Genomic DNA, 16,753 nt, shown 5'->3' on the forward strand with positions numbered 1-16,753 from the left:
TTAATACTCTTTTTTTTTTTTTCTTCCCCCCCCCCCCCCCCCAATGGGTTTATTTACAACGAGATTTGGGAGAAGCAATTCACACCAAAACAAACAAAACCTGAAATATTTTAAACCATGTTTAAATGACTCTTGCGCTCATAAAACAGCCCCAGATAATGACGGACATTGCTGTACCAGAAAAAAAAAAAAAAAGCCTTCCCCTCAGGTGTTCAGCACTGAGAAAAGGTTGCAATAAATCCACTAGTGAGAAGGTAGATCAGCTCCAGGGGCCATTTTTGTCCTTATTTTGGATGTGGAGGTCGCTGCTGCCGCCAGCAGAGATTGTGGTCTGACCAGCGTCTGCTGAACTGCAGCCTCATCGCCAACACCAGGCTTGCAAAACCCACAGCTCTGGCTCCCCAAAACTGAGCTGCACTTGCTCAGGGCTGAGCACAAACCTGCCCCTGGTCCCTGGCTCTCACCGGAGGATGCTCTCACTGAGCTGCACGATGCAGCTGGCAGCACCGCTGGGCCTCGGGCGCAGCACCACTGCAGCACGAGGTAGGACCTGCTGCTGCTGTTGGGATTTTGGTGTTGGCCTTCACTTACCAAAGCGAAAATACAATTTTTTGTTTGTGTACCCACTGCTGATGCAGAGGGAGAGGCGCTCGCAGCAGAGCCGGGTTGCTGACTAGCACTCATTGCGCTGGGAGCTCTTTGGCATCTTTTATGTCCTACCCGAGCCACCAGCCCCCACGGCGGGAGGGTGGGCGGTGGGGCTGCCAGCCCCCGGCGTCTGCAGAGCTGTCGACAGCGGTATCCAAACTTCCCCATCTCACCCCAGCAATTGATTGCTGGCTCTGCCTTGTCAAACACTCTCTCCAGTCCCCGACGTGAAAAGACTGGGGAAGGTTTTTACTCTAAAACAGCTACCTGCGCACTGGTAGGATTGCAAAGGAAACAATTCTGAAGTCTATTCACATTTCAGCCTGCAATTCCATGTGGAAAGTTTTTCACAGAGCTTCAGCAAATTTTGCTGGAGTAGGAAATACTAAAGACAACCTAAAGCACAAGGAGGGGATTAAGTGTGATGTTCTTAAAAGAGGAAGAAATCCTGCACTTAAGGATGAGATTAAAAACAACTCTGTTAAACAAAATTATCTGAAACCTGAGAGGTTTTTGTCACTGAAATCCCAATTTAACTATTTTAATCAGCCTAACACACTGCCACAAAAAATTTTGGCTGTCTGGAGTCTGGCTCGAGGCTTCTGTAGCTTCAGTCTGCCTCTGCTTAAAAGCTGCTCAGGGCTAAGGGCACTTGCATTGCTCATTATGTTCTTCTAACAACAAAAGCAGAGAACAGCTGCGAAAAAGTGTCTTGTGTGGTCAATGGGGGAAGCAGGAGGAGGCAGAGAAGCAGGTCTTTGGCAGCTCTGGTGCTTAATGTGCTTTAGGCTGATTTTGAAGTTCTTCACAGAAATAATAACAATAAAAAAAGGTCTGCAAATCCCTAACTGTCCATAGAAAACTCTTGCCCTCCTTTGTCTCTCTGCTCCCCTTGCAGTTCACGCTAAGGATGCTCTTCTCTGCCGGGTCACATCTCGGTGTCGGCGGGGCTGTGCTGCCTGGCAGAGTGGCTGTTTTTGGAGGACGCTTGGCCAGTCCCGTTCTCCTGAGTCCCACCGTTGAGGTTTGGCTTCTCCTGCAGCTCAGGTTGTTCTTGGGGGGGCATCATCAGCATCGTGTTTCCCTGGCTACCATTTTCTGTGTAATATGGGTCTTCAGCCTAAACAGGTACATAAATAACAAAGGCAGAGTTAGGGAAGGGAAAGGGCTGACAGCAACCGGCTTTGATTGCAGGCAGCGTCTTGGCTGCCTGCCTGCGCTTCCTGCACAGGAGGTACAAACAACTGCAGGCATGGGAACCTGCTCTCGCTGATGAGAAGGGGAACAGAGGGCCTGAACCATGCCGTGGCAAGATGAAGCAAGAAAACCAGCCAGGGACCGCATTTTTGTCTCCTAGACCTGAAAAGAGAAGCCATCAGGTTTTGTTGTATTCTCATAACCAGGTTTTGGAGATGACTCTGCCTTGGGTTTGCAAAGCCACCCTGTGACAGATCACCTCTGCTTTCCGCCTTGGCCAAGTAAGAGCTGAGTGAAAGCTATGGAAATTACCTTCTTCTCTCCCTCTCCTTTCTTTCAGCCTGTGAATGCACACAGCTCACAGCAAGGTGCTAGCAGAAGTGCCGGACTGCACTCCAGCGCACGCAAAGATGTGCTGTGTGGCTTGTTACCGCTGTTGCTACAAGGAGCAGATGCCTTTGGAGGATCCAGAGCAATAGGAGAGCTGCCTCCATCCCCCACCACGATAACACCCCATGTGTCAGACCGTGGCAGGTCTGATAGCAGTGCAACGGGCACTGGTGGTCCCTGGCCGCGGGTGGTGATCCCTGCCGCAGCAGATAGCCCCACTCCTGCTTTGCTCAGCGGCATCCAGCACGCCTGGCAGGCTGCCAAGCTTCCCACCCCCCCCCGTCATTCTCTCAGCCCCTTTGCTGACACCATGGTCCGTGGCAGAGAGACGGGTGCACTGGACACGTTGCACCTAGAAACTGGATTGATGCTGCCATGCGTTTACATGGCCTTTCACTGGCTGCCAGCATCCAGGAGACGGTACTCGGAGGCAGCGGGCTCCAGAGCCCAGGCTATGATGTCCCTGCCACTGACACGTGTGCTTGACTTCCCACCTGCATGTTTTGGGAGCATCCTTTCTGGCAATGAAACAACCTAATGGCTTCCCAGGACGTGACTGTTCACGTGCCCACGATGGGGGAAGAGCATGGCCCGTCCTCACTTTACAGAGGGCTCACGTCCCCAAAAGTCACTGGTGGGGAAGAATCCTCAGCAGCCAGCCTGCCTGGAAAGGGGAAAATGGATATAGGAAATTTCTTTTTATTTCTTGATATATTTTATTACCATCGGTTGTTAAGTGAGGGGAGAAATAGCCTTTATTACAGCATTGGTACAAGACAGACATGTAACTCAAATGCAGTGAATGGAAAGTTAAAGTGTGTCACTTTTAATGACAGATTCATAAGGTTTCGGTGTCTCTGGAGGGGTCTTGCTGGATGAGTTCTTGCTGCTGAGCAAAAAGAAGTGTTAGACCTAGAAGTACAAGCGAGAAAGGGGTGGTTTTCCCACAGCAGCAATCAGCTAAGAGTTAATTTTAGAAGGCAAGAGAGGTTTCCCTTCACCCTGCACAGTCTGGCCTGCCTGCTCCTGCCCTTTGCCGTGCCAGGGCTGAGCCAGCCCTGGGTCACATCATCCCATCGACCTGGGGACACACACAGGCTGGGGGTACCGAGCCGCAGGGTGCGGAGCAGCCCCCTTCTCTCCCACCCAGGCACCTCCCGGCTGCTCCAGCACTGCCTGCGCTGCCGGGCTCCTCTACCTGCGGCTCTGCCACCTGTAAGCACTAACCAGCCTCTCTCCTGCCGGGCTCCAGCTCCGCCGCTTCATCAGGAAATATCCAGCCAAGCCCAGGAACGCCAGCATGAGTCCAGATGTGACCAAGGCAATCAGGGTCTTCTGCGAAAAGTCCTGATGGTTCCTCACGGTCTCCAGTTTAAGGGATTTTATTCCAAACTGGAAAAAACACCAAAGAGAGCCGGGAGTCTGACAAACAGGAAACATGTGCATCTGCAGAACAGGCACCGGGCTTCAAACAATGCTGTTCTTCACCTCCCTGTTGAGCTTCACGTAAACAAAGCCGGGCTTTGCTACCCAAGCTCCTGAGCTTTGCACTCGCCCTGTGAGCTTGCACGTCCTCACGGTCCCATTTCCATCCTAGCACCTTCTGTGGCGCAGGGAAATTTTCTTCCTTAGACCAGATGCTCAGGCCCTGCTCTTAGATTTAGAGCGTGCATCTGCACGGCTGAAATATCTCCATGCACTGCTGTTGCAGCTCTGTTGGCTGCTATTTATATAGGCACCTGGAGCTCAGCTTTACAAGCCAATGGCAGCCTCACTGGCGTGTTGAGAGGAGGAATTAATTAATGTCAGCGTGGTACTTTGAAGAAGCAGAGTGCCAATTACATCCCAAGAGTTATTGTTGGGATCTGGGTCTTTTTAGAGAAGATACTGAAGAATTTTACAGTAACTATTTCAAGCATTTCTGCCTTCGGTGGTTACGTTGGTCCTCTAGTTGCACTAGTTCACCACTGCCTTGCTGCAGGTCTGGGGGTTGGCTCCAGCCATCTCACGTGCCAACGCTCAACAAGCCCCTCCGAGAGGGAGGCAAGGTCAGGTCTCAGCCGGCTGCCCCAGCCTCAACTGCCCGTCTAAAAATCTCCTTTCTCCAGCCACTCTGGCCACCCATTTTTTTCCAGCTGAATTTGCTTAAGGAATTTACCTTTTCCCAGTGAGACTTCTGGAGCACATTTTGATCAGGATCTGCAAGGTTTAAAACGGGAGAGGCACATTACACGGAGGGTCACGCTGCAGCCAACGCCAGCACGGAGGAGCCTGGCCATTGCTGAGCACGGAGGAGCGGTGAGCCCCTTCGCTGCTCTGCAGGCAACGCCACGGCTCCGTGGATCTAGCAAGGCCCCAGAAGAAAGAGCAGCAGCTGCAGGGAGAAGTCTCCTCCCTGGCTGTAACTGCGGATCTGTGCCCCACAGCCTCTCCCCACAGACAGCCCCCCTCCCCCATTGCCCACATTGCTCGTTACCCAGCGGTGTTAATGACAGCCAAAGGAATCGGCTCAACTGACCTCCCTTGCCGACAAGGATGAGGAGCATACAGTCACGGTCCACTTCAGATTTAGCGAGTTTTATCTGGCAGGGGGATGAGGATGGAACAGGCCGGGTTCTCTCTTCACATATTGCACTCCATAAGTCCGATCCCTTCGTCTCTAAAAAATGTTTCTGCAAAATTTTCATTAAAAACAAAAAACAGCCGTTGAACCAACGGAACGGACTAGTTCACCTCAGCTACGCTGATGATACTACTGGTAGTGTTCCGCATTCACCCTTTGTGTTTCAGTGGCTCGGCTGTGCTGTGAGAAGCTGAGAAGCAACAAGCAGTGACAAGCGGCGCGGGGGTGTCAGACCTTCACCTCCCACCTCACTGCTGCTCGCAGCCCCCACACCAACACCTAGAAAATGGAGATGCTTCTTTCTTAAATTAATGACAATAAATTAAATAAAGATATCATTAGCAACTCTTGCAAATGGCATTTAAGCAAAGCTAAATTTAGGATCTGGATTGCATAGCGAGTCTCTCCAATTTTTGGACTGAAACAGCCGCCTGAAGAGCCCCATTGTTTCAGAGTCCCAGGCAGGGGCTGGGAAAGGAGGGAAATAACAAAGAAGCATTGAGCCTTCCTGTTTAGGAAATGTCTTCAATGTTTTTGCTAGGTCGCTGATCAAAGGCTAGGCAAAAAAATACAAATTTCTTACATTTTAGAGCTGAACTGACTCTGGGGTGGAAGAGGAAGAGGAGTGAGGAGCTGCAGCCTTTCCCTTCTGTGGGCCAATTTCTGTATCGGACAGGACAGCCTTTCTCCTCAGGTCTATTTTCAGCCACGGTCAGGCCTGGAGACAGAGCCCCCAGTCTCTACAAGACGTTATCAGCTTCCCTAACATCCTCCCAGCTGGGGACATCGTCTGAGCTGTGGCCTTGCCCACCCCCTCGAGACAGAGACCGGCTCCAGCTGACCTCCCCCCTGCCCCTACCCTCCACTTGCTCCCCGGGGGGCACCCACCAACGTGGGGCTGCCAGGGAGGAGAAAACCCTCTTGCCTTGCAGCGCTGTGCAGAGCCAGGCGGCTCAGCACCTTAGAATTGCCTCAGGATTGTGCTCGGATCGCCACATCCTCTTAGCATACAAAAATGCAGAAACTTATCCATGGGAGGATAACAAACAAATCATTTTCAGCTGTTTCTGTAGAGCTTGGCTTGGGGTGAGAAAGGCCAAGATGGAACAAGAGACCCAAGTGTGTATTTTCCTTTCTCTGCTGTGGAAAGAACTCATCGGAGTGTCAGAATTTCCCTTTGCAATTAGCAGCGCTGGGTGCCAGCTTATTGCTCATTTGCTTTGGGAAAGGCCAGCAGGAAAGTGAGACCCGGCACGGTCCCTCCTATCTGCTCTCCTCCCAGACACTCTTATCTGCTTCCCAGGTCCGGCGGCTGCTGAGCCTGAGCTGGTTTTTCCCACTCAGGGATGGCCGAAGCGGAGGCGGGGCGGGGGGTCTGCCGTGAGGTGCGAGCTCCCAGGAAAACACGGGTGGAAGTGGAGCAGTTTGACGCGTTTCACATGCAGCGAGGGTTAAGAGCGTGTGCAATTTACATACGACTCTATAGCGTATTCTATCAGTTACATATGCATCCATTTATGTGCTGCAGGTATGTAGTGCGGGCACGGTGTCCATAAACCCTGTGCCCAGGGGCCGCTGCCCACTGGATGGCATCTCTGATCAGAATCACTCCCTCCCGGAGGAGTTTCCATGTGGATTCTTGCTAAAGTGCAGTCCCTGTATACCGGAGCAAGTCTAAATACCATTTCATTGCAAATTTGCAGAGAAAAGGCAAGAAAGAATTCACTCATCCCAAGTGGCGGCAGCATGGCTGACCAGCAAAAATAAAATTAATCACTGTCAGTTTATACCCAGGGCATTGCCAAGTTGCCATCCCGCAAGATCCAGCACCATCTGCCCTCTGTGGCAGGTTGTACCTCCAGTGTGAAAGGGGTCTTGCCTCCCACCCACAACAGTGTCTCAGCTGGACCCTCTTCTGCTTTTATAAATGCCTCATTTTTGGGGCACAAGGCTGAGGGCAGTTACGGAGAGCCTGGGATTCCCTTAGGAGTCAGCGCAGATGGGGATGCTGCTCAGCCACCCGTGCTCCTTCACATGCCTTGATTTCTTTCCTAGGGCACTTGGCAAGACAAAAAAAGATGCTCGCATTCCCAACAGGCAAGAGGAAGGAGAAGAACAAAGGAGATTTCCTGTTAAATGTGGCAGAGATACTTTAGAAGCTAAACTGACCCCAGAGCTTAATTATGAAAGAGGAGGCATTACGCAGCCAGGAGGCTGCATTTCCCCTTGGACTGCTGTGATCGTCCCTTTGGGATCCTCCTGGGACTGCTGTGATCATCCCCACCTCCATCAGTCTGGCACAGTTCAGATGCTCTGCCCTAGAGATAACCCAAACCAACCCCCCAGGCATGGTGGGTGACCCCATCGCTCCAAGCCAATCGTTCCAGGAACCTGCCCTTGGCTGTTTGCTTGCAGCCCCCCTCCTCCTGCATGTCCTCCCGCTTAGAGACACGTGGCCACACAGGGCTGCTACTCACACAAGTGTTGGACTCGTTGAGCTGCAAGCAGATGGCTGCAGTGTCACTCACTTCTTTGACATTGTGGCATGTGATGAGCTGGAAGGGAAAAAAGACAGTGGCAGGATCAGTGAACGGTCAGGGGCGCTTTGGGACAAATCCAGCCCCCTCGTGCTCCCACAGCCCACGGCATCCATCTGTATCCTCACCTTGGAGCTGTCCCTGGCTATCTGCAGTGACGTGGTGGCAGCCGAGATGAGAGGATGCTCTGAGCTGGCAGGAGAGCTCACCAGAGCTGCCGTGGACCCTGGGATTTCTGCCGTCATGCTGGGTTGTGTTGCTTGGCTCTTGGCGGTGGAGACCCCTCCGCTCGTGTGGTCCGGGTCCAGGGGGGTGCCTGGCAGCTGTGTGGGGGCTTGGCTGGTCTGTGGGCTCGTCTGCTTGCTGCTGAGCCCTGGGGCCGTGGGGCTGGCTGCCAGGGACCCGGCAGCAGCTTCAGTTTTGAAGAAATGCAATGAAAAGGATACATGAGAAAAGCTTAAGTCCTCTAAAATCAATGCGTGGCATTGCGATGACTGAAGTATAATATTGATTTGTCATAGCCAGCAGTACCAGAACGTGTTATTGGCTGTATAAGAAACGCACATTAGACTTGCTTCAGTTACCTAATTGTTACATGCGCTTCATAATCTGCTTACAATGGGCTAATTTCCTGGGCGCATGCTGCACCACAGCAAGGATGCCACTGCCCGGCCTCCCCTGCGTCACCGTCATCACCCCCTTGACCCAGAGTCTTCATACAGATGCACTGATTTCAAACAGTGTAAGAGAAAGGCACCATCCACCTGGGCAAGTGTCCCTGCTTCAAAGCCCTTCAGAGCCGACATCTGGCCTGTCATCGGAAAGGCTGGCAGACGTCTTATGGGTGTCATTTGCCGAGCAAAGAATCAGTATGTTAAGATAAAAGATGAAGGAGCACCTTGTCCTATCATCTCTTGGCTGTTTTGCAAAGGATGTGTCTAAGCCACCCATCCTGAAGACAGCAGTGGCAGGTTGGCCCAGGTGGGGTTTTTTTGGACAGGATTAAAGCTTTTGACCATACTATCAGGCTCCTTTTCAAGAGCACAACCCACGCACCAACCATGTGGTTTCTTAGGGCAAGCCTGTGCCCTTAATACATCTGATTATTAATGTAAATGCTACGAGGAATCATGGGGGGCATGATTACCAGACGTCTCTGCCGCCGGCTCGGCGCTGCTGGGGGCTCTGGGGGCTGTGGTGGCTGCCACGCTGCTGATGCCTTTCGTCTCCGTGGCCGTGGCTGCTGGTGTGGGGGTGTCTGTCGGGCTCCCAGAAGCGTTGCCTGGGGGCAGAAGAAGGTGTTAGGGGCTGCCTTCCTTCCCCCCATCCCCCATCCGCCCCTGAGGGTCCCTGTGGGCAGGGCAGGGTTAGCTGCTTTCACCAATTTGCTTTCTTCTCGCCCCAAAGTGGCAGGCTGCCTCAGAGCTCATGTGGGAGAAGCTCAGAGCGCAAACATTTTGGCTGGGTGAGCACCAGACTTGGGTGCAGCCCTTGCAGAGGCTCCGGGGCTCTTGGGGTGGTGCTGGAGGAGGACAGGCTCGTTTCTGCCCTCATCCTTACCGATCCCTGGGCTTACCGAGGGATGCACAAAGCTCTGCACAAAGCTGGATTTTGTAGTAGTTTGGGTTTATAATCCTTGGAGGAAAGACTCAGGCCTTGGAAGAGATCACTTGTACAGCTTAGGAAAAATGAGTTGGATTTGCAGTTGCAGGCACAATCTCAAAGTAAATAGAAACATTCCCACTGGCTCGGGATCAGCCCTGACTCATGAGCAAAAACATCTTTGGAGGTAAAACAGAATGTTTGGAGAATGGTTTGCTGTTCTAACTTAAAGTTTATATATTGCTTCCTGGTATGTTACAAAGATGACACTTCCAGCTTTTCCTTCTGAAATGAACAATATGAGTCAGTGAAAATGCATTTCTTCCCGTTTCTTAACCTTTTCTATTCTTAAGACCTATTTCCACTCGTAAAAAACAGCTTCAGTCTCTACTCCAGGGCTGTTGCTGTTTAAGATTCTTATCCAGACACTAAAGAGAAAATCATACGAAATACGTTGTTTCATTTGTATTTCTGCCGAGGAGAGCCTGAGCTCCAAGAAAAGTTACTTCATCCCTCCAAAAACCCTCCGAGACGGAGCAGCACTGACAGATCCTGACCAGCCGCCCGGCGCCGGCACTAGGGCAGCACCCACGGCCCGATAAACATGCGTTTCGGTGTCGTGCGCTGCGGTGTCGTGCACTTCGGGGTTGTCCTGGCAGGAATTTTTCTACATTGGGATGTCAGTACTTTGCTGGATCAGGTCCAGGGAGCCTGGACGGTTTGTGAAAAGCAAAGACCGAGATCGCTGCAGTTCGTATTGGCAGTGGGTGGGAGCCGGCAGGGCTGCTCGGCGGTGCCTGCAGCCGGTGGGTGGTTATACCGGAGGGTGCTGAGTGGGGACTGTGCCCCATCCTGCTCCATCCCATCCCGCCTCGGCTGGGCTGCAGCTGCTCAGGGCGTGGGAGCACCGGGGAGGCGGGGGCCCTGCCGAAGGCTCGGCGCAGGTGTCTGGAGCTGGGATCGAGATTTTGGCACAGCTTTTATTTAAGGGAGAAGTTTCTTCTCTCCAAGACAATTCAGTTCCAACTGGTTAAATCACCAAGTATTTCTGATGAATTTTAACAAATCAAAAGCAGGAGGCATGACTGCATGCCCAGAATAATGAGTAGCATGAAGTTAAATCCACGCTTTGCATATGGCTTTGTGTTTGCATGGACATTAGCAGGAAACTTTACATCAGTAGAACAATGTAGCACCTGGACTTGACCTCCCCAAGTGCCACAGCCACCCAAGTACCTCTGAACTATTCCAGATGTTTGTAAAGCACCAGAGGTATTTCTAATCAAAGTCTTTTCAACACTAAATACCATAAATTGAAGCCTGGATTATTGCTCAGTGTAATTTGTAAGAAGACCTGTCACATGGTATTTTTTTTCTTCCCTTTACTTGTAGCAAATGCAGGACTTTTATAGAGACCATAGCTAAGTTTTTTGAAACCTTAGGACTCATGAGATAAATAATGATCCAGACGTGGGCTGGATAATCCACATGGTGCTCAGCTAAAGTGGGTCATTCATTGCACTATACATTTTTACTGGCTTTGCTAAACTTTGTGAATTCGTTAGTATTAAGGGTTTGAGAGTTTAAGCCAAGCCATTTATTAACCTCAGAGAAATCTCCACCTGGTAGTGCTAGCACACGTAGAAGCAAGAGCACATAGATACATGAAAGCAAACTACTTCACAGTACCTACTGTATTTACCTGTCTAGCTTTTAAAAAGTGAATGCCTCTGGGTTTTAAAGCTAGTTTGTTAATGAGGCTTAGGAAGTATCTCAGCTGGAATCAAATAAAAAAGCAGCAATATAAATGTTAAAATAGTTGACTTGGTCCAACACTCATCCCTGAGCACTAAAGCAGGACCATAGAAGGCAAAACTCTGCAGTGGTGAGGGCTCAGGAAACAGGAGACAAGTTTCCACGGTTTCTGCCTTACTCTGCACCCACCACAAACGAAACACAGGGGTGGGTTTTTCCCCGCACATCCATCCCTGCGAGGTGGGGGGGGGGAATGCACAGGGGATTCCCCGACGGCACCTGCACCGCCTGTGCTGATACAGGAACCTCTTGGTAAACCTTTTGCTAACAGGGTGCCTACTCCAGTGCTCTGAGACAGAAACCCTCTCCCAGGGGAGTTTCTCAAACTCTTCCATGTGTTTGACAAAGTCTTTTTGCAGGCTCAGCTGGCGCTCTAGAACCTGCAAGGGCTGCGGGCTGAGCTGCGGCAAAGCGCTGCAGTGAGCCAGCTCCGCGGTACTGCTGGCACCAATGGCTGCAGAAGAGGAGGGGTAAAGAACCACGGGACACGGAGCAGGAGGGTAAAGAACCACGGGACATGGAGCAGGAGGGTAAGGAACCGTGGGACATGGAGCAGGAGGGTACAGAACCACAGGACACGGAGCAGGAGGGTAAGGAACCGTGGGACACAGAGCAGGAGGGTAAGGAACCATGGGACATGGAGCAGGAGGGTAAAGAACCACAGGACATGGAGCAGGAGGGTAAGGAACCGTGGGACACGGAGCAGGAGGGTAAGGAACCACAGGACATGGAGCAGGAGGGTAAAGAACCACAGGACACGGAGCAGGAGGGTAAGGAACCGTGGGACACGGAGCAGGAGGGTAAGGAACCACAGGACATGGAGCAGGAGGGTAAAGAACCACAGGACACGGAGCAGGAGGGTAAGGAACCGTGGGACATGGAGCAGGAGGGTACACGGGACACGGAGCAGGAGGGTACAGAACCACAGGACACGGAGCAGGAGGGTAAGGAACCGTGGGACACGGAGCAGGAGGGTAAGGAACCGTGGGACATGGAGCAGGAGGGTAAGGAACCGTGGGACATGGAGCAGGAGGGTACAGAACCACAGGACATGGAGCAGGAGGGTAAGGAACCGTGGGACACGGAGCAGGAGGGTAAGGAACCACAGGACATGGAGCAGGAGGGTACAGAACCACAGGACACGGAGCAGGAGGGTAAGGAACCGTGGGACATGGAGCAGGAGGGTACAGAACCACAGGACATGGAGCAGGAGGGTAAGGAACCGTGGGACACGGAGCTCTGAAGCTGCCGCCAGCCCAGGCTTCCAGCAGCAGCTCCTCGGAGGCTCAGCCTGCATTACTCATGCCTTTCCAGTTTTACTGCTCTCAGCCATGTGGCAGGAATTCAAGCGGGTGGAGCCCTCTTCCCTCTGGAAATATCTGATAAAAATCCCTTCCCTCCCCCTTTTCCTTCTCCCAGACAGGATATGGGTGTGGGGCCGCAGTCACGCAGGACGCCTGGGGCAGGGGGCTGCGGAGCCCCCTGAGCTGCCACCCCAAAGCCCAGCTGTGGGACCCCAAGGGTTCCCTTGGGGGGGGGGGTGTGTCTCCCACAGCTGGGTGCTGCTTGGGAGCCCAGCACCTTCCTGGGGAGCCAGGTTGCTCCTGGCCTGAGCAGTTACAGTGTGCAGCCCTCTAAAGAAAGTTAAAGTCAAGTGCCTGTGAGTTTTAATGCTCCTTTTTCATTCCTTGATTTTTAGAACTTTTCTAGGTCTTGCAAAAGGAATGAAGGAAAGAAAAAAATGCTTTAAAATAACAAGAAAAGAGATTTTTTTTAAAAAATCAAGTTTGGCAGAGATGAATAAGAAAGATGTAAAAAATAAAGATCACATATTTTTTAAAAAAGTGTTTGTATTGGGTACAAATAGAACGTATACTCCCATTTCCACGCAGATTCTGAGACAAGCAAGGGGCAGCTCCCCACATGCTTTAGCAATACTCAGTGTTGCCACTGCAAACTGCTCGCAGCACCGTGCGCTGTGCAGGCAGGGGGTTCCCCAGCAGCCCCGAGCATCAGCCACTTTGCAGCCCAGGAGACCGCTCCCACACACAGTGCAACTCAGCGGTTCCCCAAAGGGTCAAGCAATGCCCAGGACAGAGCATCTCCTACGCGACGTGCTCCCCGAGAGGCTGGGCAAGGCTGCCCCTCGCTCTGGAGTCAGACTGGTTTGATACCTGGTACCCAGCCTCCATCCTCCCCACACGTGGCATTTGTAGAAGACCTGCAGCTGGCCACCCATGGCGTGGGGGTTATTTTATCCCCCTGTAGAACTCCTGGCATAGCTGAAGGTGTCATGGGAGGCCAGTTGTCCCAACCTCGGCAGTGCTGCCATGAGCCAACCTAAGTAACTCCCCCCCCAAATTGGGATTTCCATCCCGAGTTGGTCAACTGCAGCCTTCACTTAATTCACTGGGACTCCCCAAAGGGGTGGGAGCATGCAGGGCCCCCCAGGTGAGCTCCCTAGTTTTTCTCTGCTCTGCCCAGCAGCTACATTGAACAGAAATAAACCTCCTCTACTCTCCAGCAAGTGCTAATAAAGCACCGTAATATCCTGCAGAAACACGGACCATGCTGGCAAAAGGAATGACATTTTGCAGCAATAAATCCCCCGTCACCCAGTGTCTTTGTCTTTACAAAGGCATAGGTTTTTATCACTTTTCTATCATTTTTGCTTTGTACTACAAGGAACTCAGGTTTCGCATTTCGGGTAAACACTTTTGTCTTACACCCTGGCTCACTGCTCACTTCAGCCCAATCAGACAGTCCTGAATTTTATTTCTCTCAAATCAAATTGGCTTTTTCCTTCCTGTAGAATTAACATAGACTGGAGGGTCAGGCGCAACGGCTCGGGTGAGCGATATACCTTGGCAGCAAAGGGAACATGAAAGGAGCACCGTGAAACGCAAGAACAAAACACAGCAAATTCTTTCAATAGATCTAGTTGCTCACATTCATGTGAGTAAGGGAAAATTACATTTGAGGAGACACCCGCACGTTCCTGGCTCCTGTCCCAGCACACAATGCAGCACAGAGCACTGCTTCACTTTTTTTTTTTTTTTTTTTTTGTCCCTTTTTATTACTTTACGGTTGTTGGGTTCAGGACAAGAATGGTAATATTTCCCTAAAATATAACCCTTTAAAAAGTACTACCTAGAGAAAATCTCTGTATTATTATTCACTTTTTCATATGATGAATATTTGAAGAGCTCAAATAGGAGTTTTTAATATTTATGGAGATTCATTTGATTTGCAGAAAATGCTTAGTTCCTACCACAAAACAAAAGTAAAGCTAATTTACACCAGCGCAGACTGAGAAATTACTTGAACCGCGGCTGCACTCTACAGCTTTCCATGCTGCATTTGCATCCCCTTGTGTTACCTGTAAAATTATGAGGAGCTCTTACACCCTGATTCCTCTCTTTTACAAACCACCAGCATTTTCTGTTTGCAGCACATCGCTGTGAACGTGTTGGCCAGGATGCCTGATGCAGTGCCGTCCTGTAAATTGTCACCACAGCGTTCTTTATGTGAAATTGCAATCTCCACTAAGCGCCCACTAAAATACATCCCCCCGAGCTGCTCTTTCAGAAGTCACAAAGAGTTGCCCCATGCACTAGTCTCACACTGCTCTACTGCTCAGTGTTTGTAACCCTGGTATTTTCTGCAGTCGATACTCACCGGACAACTCCACAACACAGAACGCAATCCAGAAAAGCTGCTTCCACTTCATTATTCTTAAACTTCCCAAGAACAGCATTCCTGCTCGCAGCTCCCACTAAAACTGGCTGTGACAGCTCTTGGGCTTTCAGTCCTGCAGCAGCTCCGAGCTCATGTAGCTTGGGTTTAGTTCAAGCCTTTGAGATCACTCGGTGGTGGGGTGGGTTTCTCTTCAGGGGTTGTGCTTATGGTTCAAGACTGCGAGGTGGAGTTTCTCTGATTTGATTTCAGTTTTATACCGGTTCATGGCAACCTCACTATCACTTAGGTAATTTTCTCCTCCCCACTTTCCTGCCAGGGCTTCAAAACAAACAAAAGAGCAGCCCTCTCCCCAGCAAAGGATCCCAAAGCCTCCCTGGGCTTAACTCTTTCCTGAGAGCTGCCGGCTTTCCCGTTAAAGCAAAGGCAGGGATACAACGTGCTCCAGCTGGAAGGAAGGATTACAGTGGAGCATGTTGCTAAACTTCCCTCAAAGCAAAGTAAACACCATCTGGTGAGAGCAGAGAAGTGGAGGAACCCCAGGTCCAGCCGGTGACCCCCGTGCATGGTCCCAGGGCTGGGCTGTGGCAGTGCCGTGGAGAGGGGGGACTTGGAAAACTGACTTCGGAATCAGAAATTTTCTCAGCAAATTAAGCAAGGAACTCAAGGATGCAAAATCATCACTGACCTGAAGAGAAGCAACTCCATTAGCTTCACTAAATTGACTTCAGTTAAACAGAGAGCACCAACGAAATGGTTTAGAGAAGGTCTGGGGGAGAAAAAGCCCACCGGCAAAAACTTCTGCATAAAACCTGGAGCAGAAGAGGGACTGGAGACTAATAACTTCCTGGAGCTCATTTCCATTAATAATGCATTATAGAAATATTAAAAACTTGCATAGAAATATTGACTTCAGTTTTATTACTGGGGTCAACTCTAGCAAGTGGAAATGGTTGGCTCTGGCTCTCGGGTTCTCCCTGTGCTGCAGGCACATGTGGGACCAGCTCTGGAACCAGCAGGACGAGGGATGCTCTGCAGCAGGCAGCAAACGGGGCTGAGTCAATGCATCCTACCATAGCTTTAAAGAAAAATAAGTATCTCCAAAAGTACTGATATAAAAAAAAAATACATTTTAAAAAAAGAACCAACCTGAAAAGAATTTGGTGTTTTCATTTCTTGATTTTTATGTCTGGGGACACCAAAGTCAACAGAGTGTCCTAGTAATAATTTTGGCTTTTGGGGATAAAAAGAAAGACATGTTCACTTGGGAAACTAATCTCTAATTAAGTCTGAATTCTTCCTTTCCTTTTATAGCTAAATGATGTGGTCACTAAAGGAGTTATTGCTAAGAGGAAAAGAAAAATGAGGTGGCCAGGAAAATAGCTGTGGAAGGAAGGAGAATGAAGCAGTTGTTCAATGTATTATCTTTTTGTGGATGCCCCCATTACACTTGTACAGTCCCATGGCTACAGGCAGAAAAGGATTAAAAGACAGAAGGACAGGGTACCGTACACTGAAATCCCCAAATAGCATTTCCAGTACGCACATTTATCAGTGTAACAAAATTCCAGTAGCTTTTGTTTTTAGCATCAGGCATGAATTGGACAAGATGATGTTTAAAGGTCCCTTCAACTCAAATTCTACGACAGGAAAATGGCTCTTGGAAGGAAACACCTGCAGCTCAGTAATGTGCTCCAACGTCTATATAAAGTTTTCTATTATGTTCAGTAATCTATTACTGAACGACAGAGCTGTACAACTCCATTAAAGACCAAAACATCCTGGTAAAATGAGGTCTACAACACGGTATAAAACCGGTGTGTGGACACAGCCCGGCTGTCTCCAACAGCTCCCACCAGGCGTTTTCTCTTTTTCCCTCTCTTAAGTGCACACACACATTGGGAATCATTTGGCTCAGTACTGAACACAGGTTTGCATGCATATCAGTTTAGAAAATACATTCACATATGAAATGAGAAAAGCAGAGTGAGACAATGGTCCTATTTAAATAACAGACTTTTTTTGTGAAAAGTGAGAATTTGGGTCGAATAACAGAACTAAAAATAAAAAGTTGAAATTGTAAAGTATCAGCCACGAGGGAGGCAGAAGACCATCTGGTGCGGACCAACATCCCATCACACTGAAAAGCATCAAGAAAAGCTGCCGAGCTGCCTCTGGTGGGACAGGGCTCGGGACCGCTTTTGTACAGCGAAGGCAAAAATCTTCCAAATGCTTTGAAATGTTA

General features: G+C 50.2%; 1 protein-coding gene across 4 annotated transcripts; it reads right to left on the minus strand.

The window, feature by feature from the left end:
* Nucleotides 1-106: 106 nt before the first annotated feature.
* Nucleotides 107-14,950, minus strand: CD34 (CD34 molecule). Of its 4 annotated transcripts, none has more exons than XM_027797011.2 (8): nucleotides 14,491-14,946; nucleotides 8,543-8,677; nucleotides 7,524-7,807; nucleotides 7,336-7,413; nucleotides 4,754-4,907; nucleotides 4,394-4,434; nucleotides 3,463-3,627; nucleotides 107-1,768 (listed from the first exon to the last, which is right to left on the minus strand). In XM_027797011.2, exons 1-8 carry the CDS (start codon nucleotides 14,567-14,569, stop codon nucleotides 1,577-1,579), a joined length of 1,128 nt encoding a protein of 375 aa, XP_027652812.2. In that variant the 5' UTR covers nucleotides 14,570-14,946; the 3' UTR covers nucleotides 107-1,576. The 4 variants fall into 4 exon arrangements, with proteins under 4 accessions (XP_027652812.2, XP_055675967.1, XP_055675966.1 ...); XM_055819992.1 differs by lacking the exon at nucleotides 107-1,768 and adding an exon at nucleotides 1,775-3,121 and having other exon boundaries at nucleotides 14,491-14,950; XM_055819991.1 differs by lacking the exon at nucleotides 107-1,768 and adding an exon at nucleotides 1,775-3,124 and having other exon boundaries at nucleotides 14,491-14,950.
* Nucleotides 14,951-16,753: the final 1,803 nt, after the last annotated feature.

Source organism: Falco peregrinus, chromosome 16 (genome assembly GCF_023634155.1).
Source record: "Falco peregrinus isolate bFalPer1 chromosome 16, bFalPer1.pri, whole genome shotgun sequence".
NCBI lineage: Eukaryota > Metazoa > Chordata > Aves > Falconiformes > Falconidae > Falco > Falco peregrinus.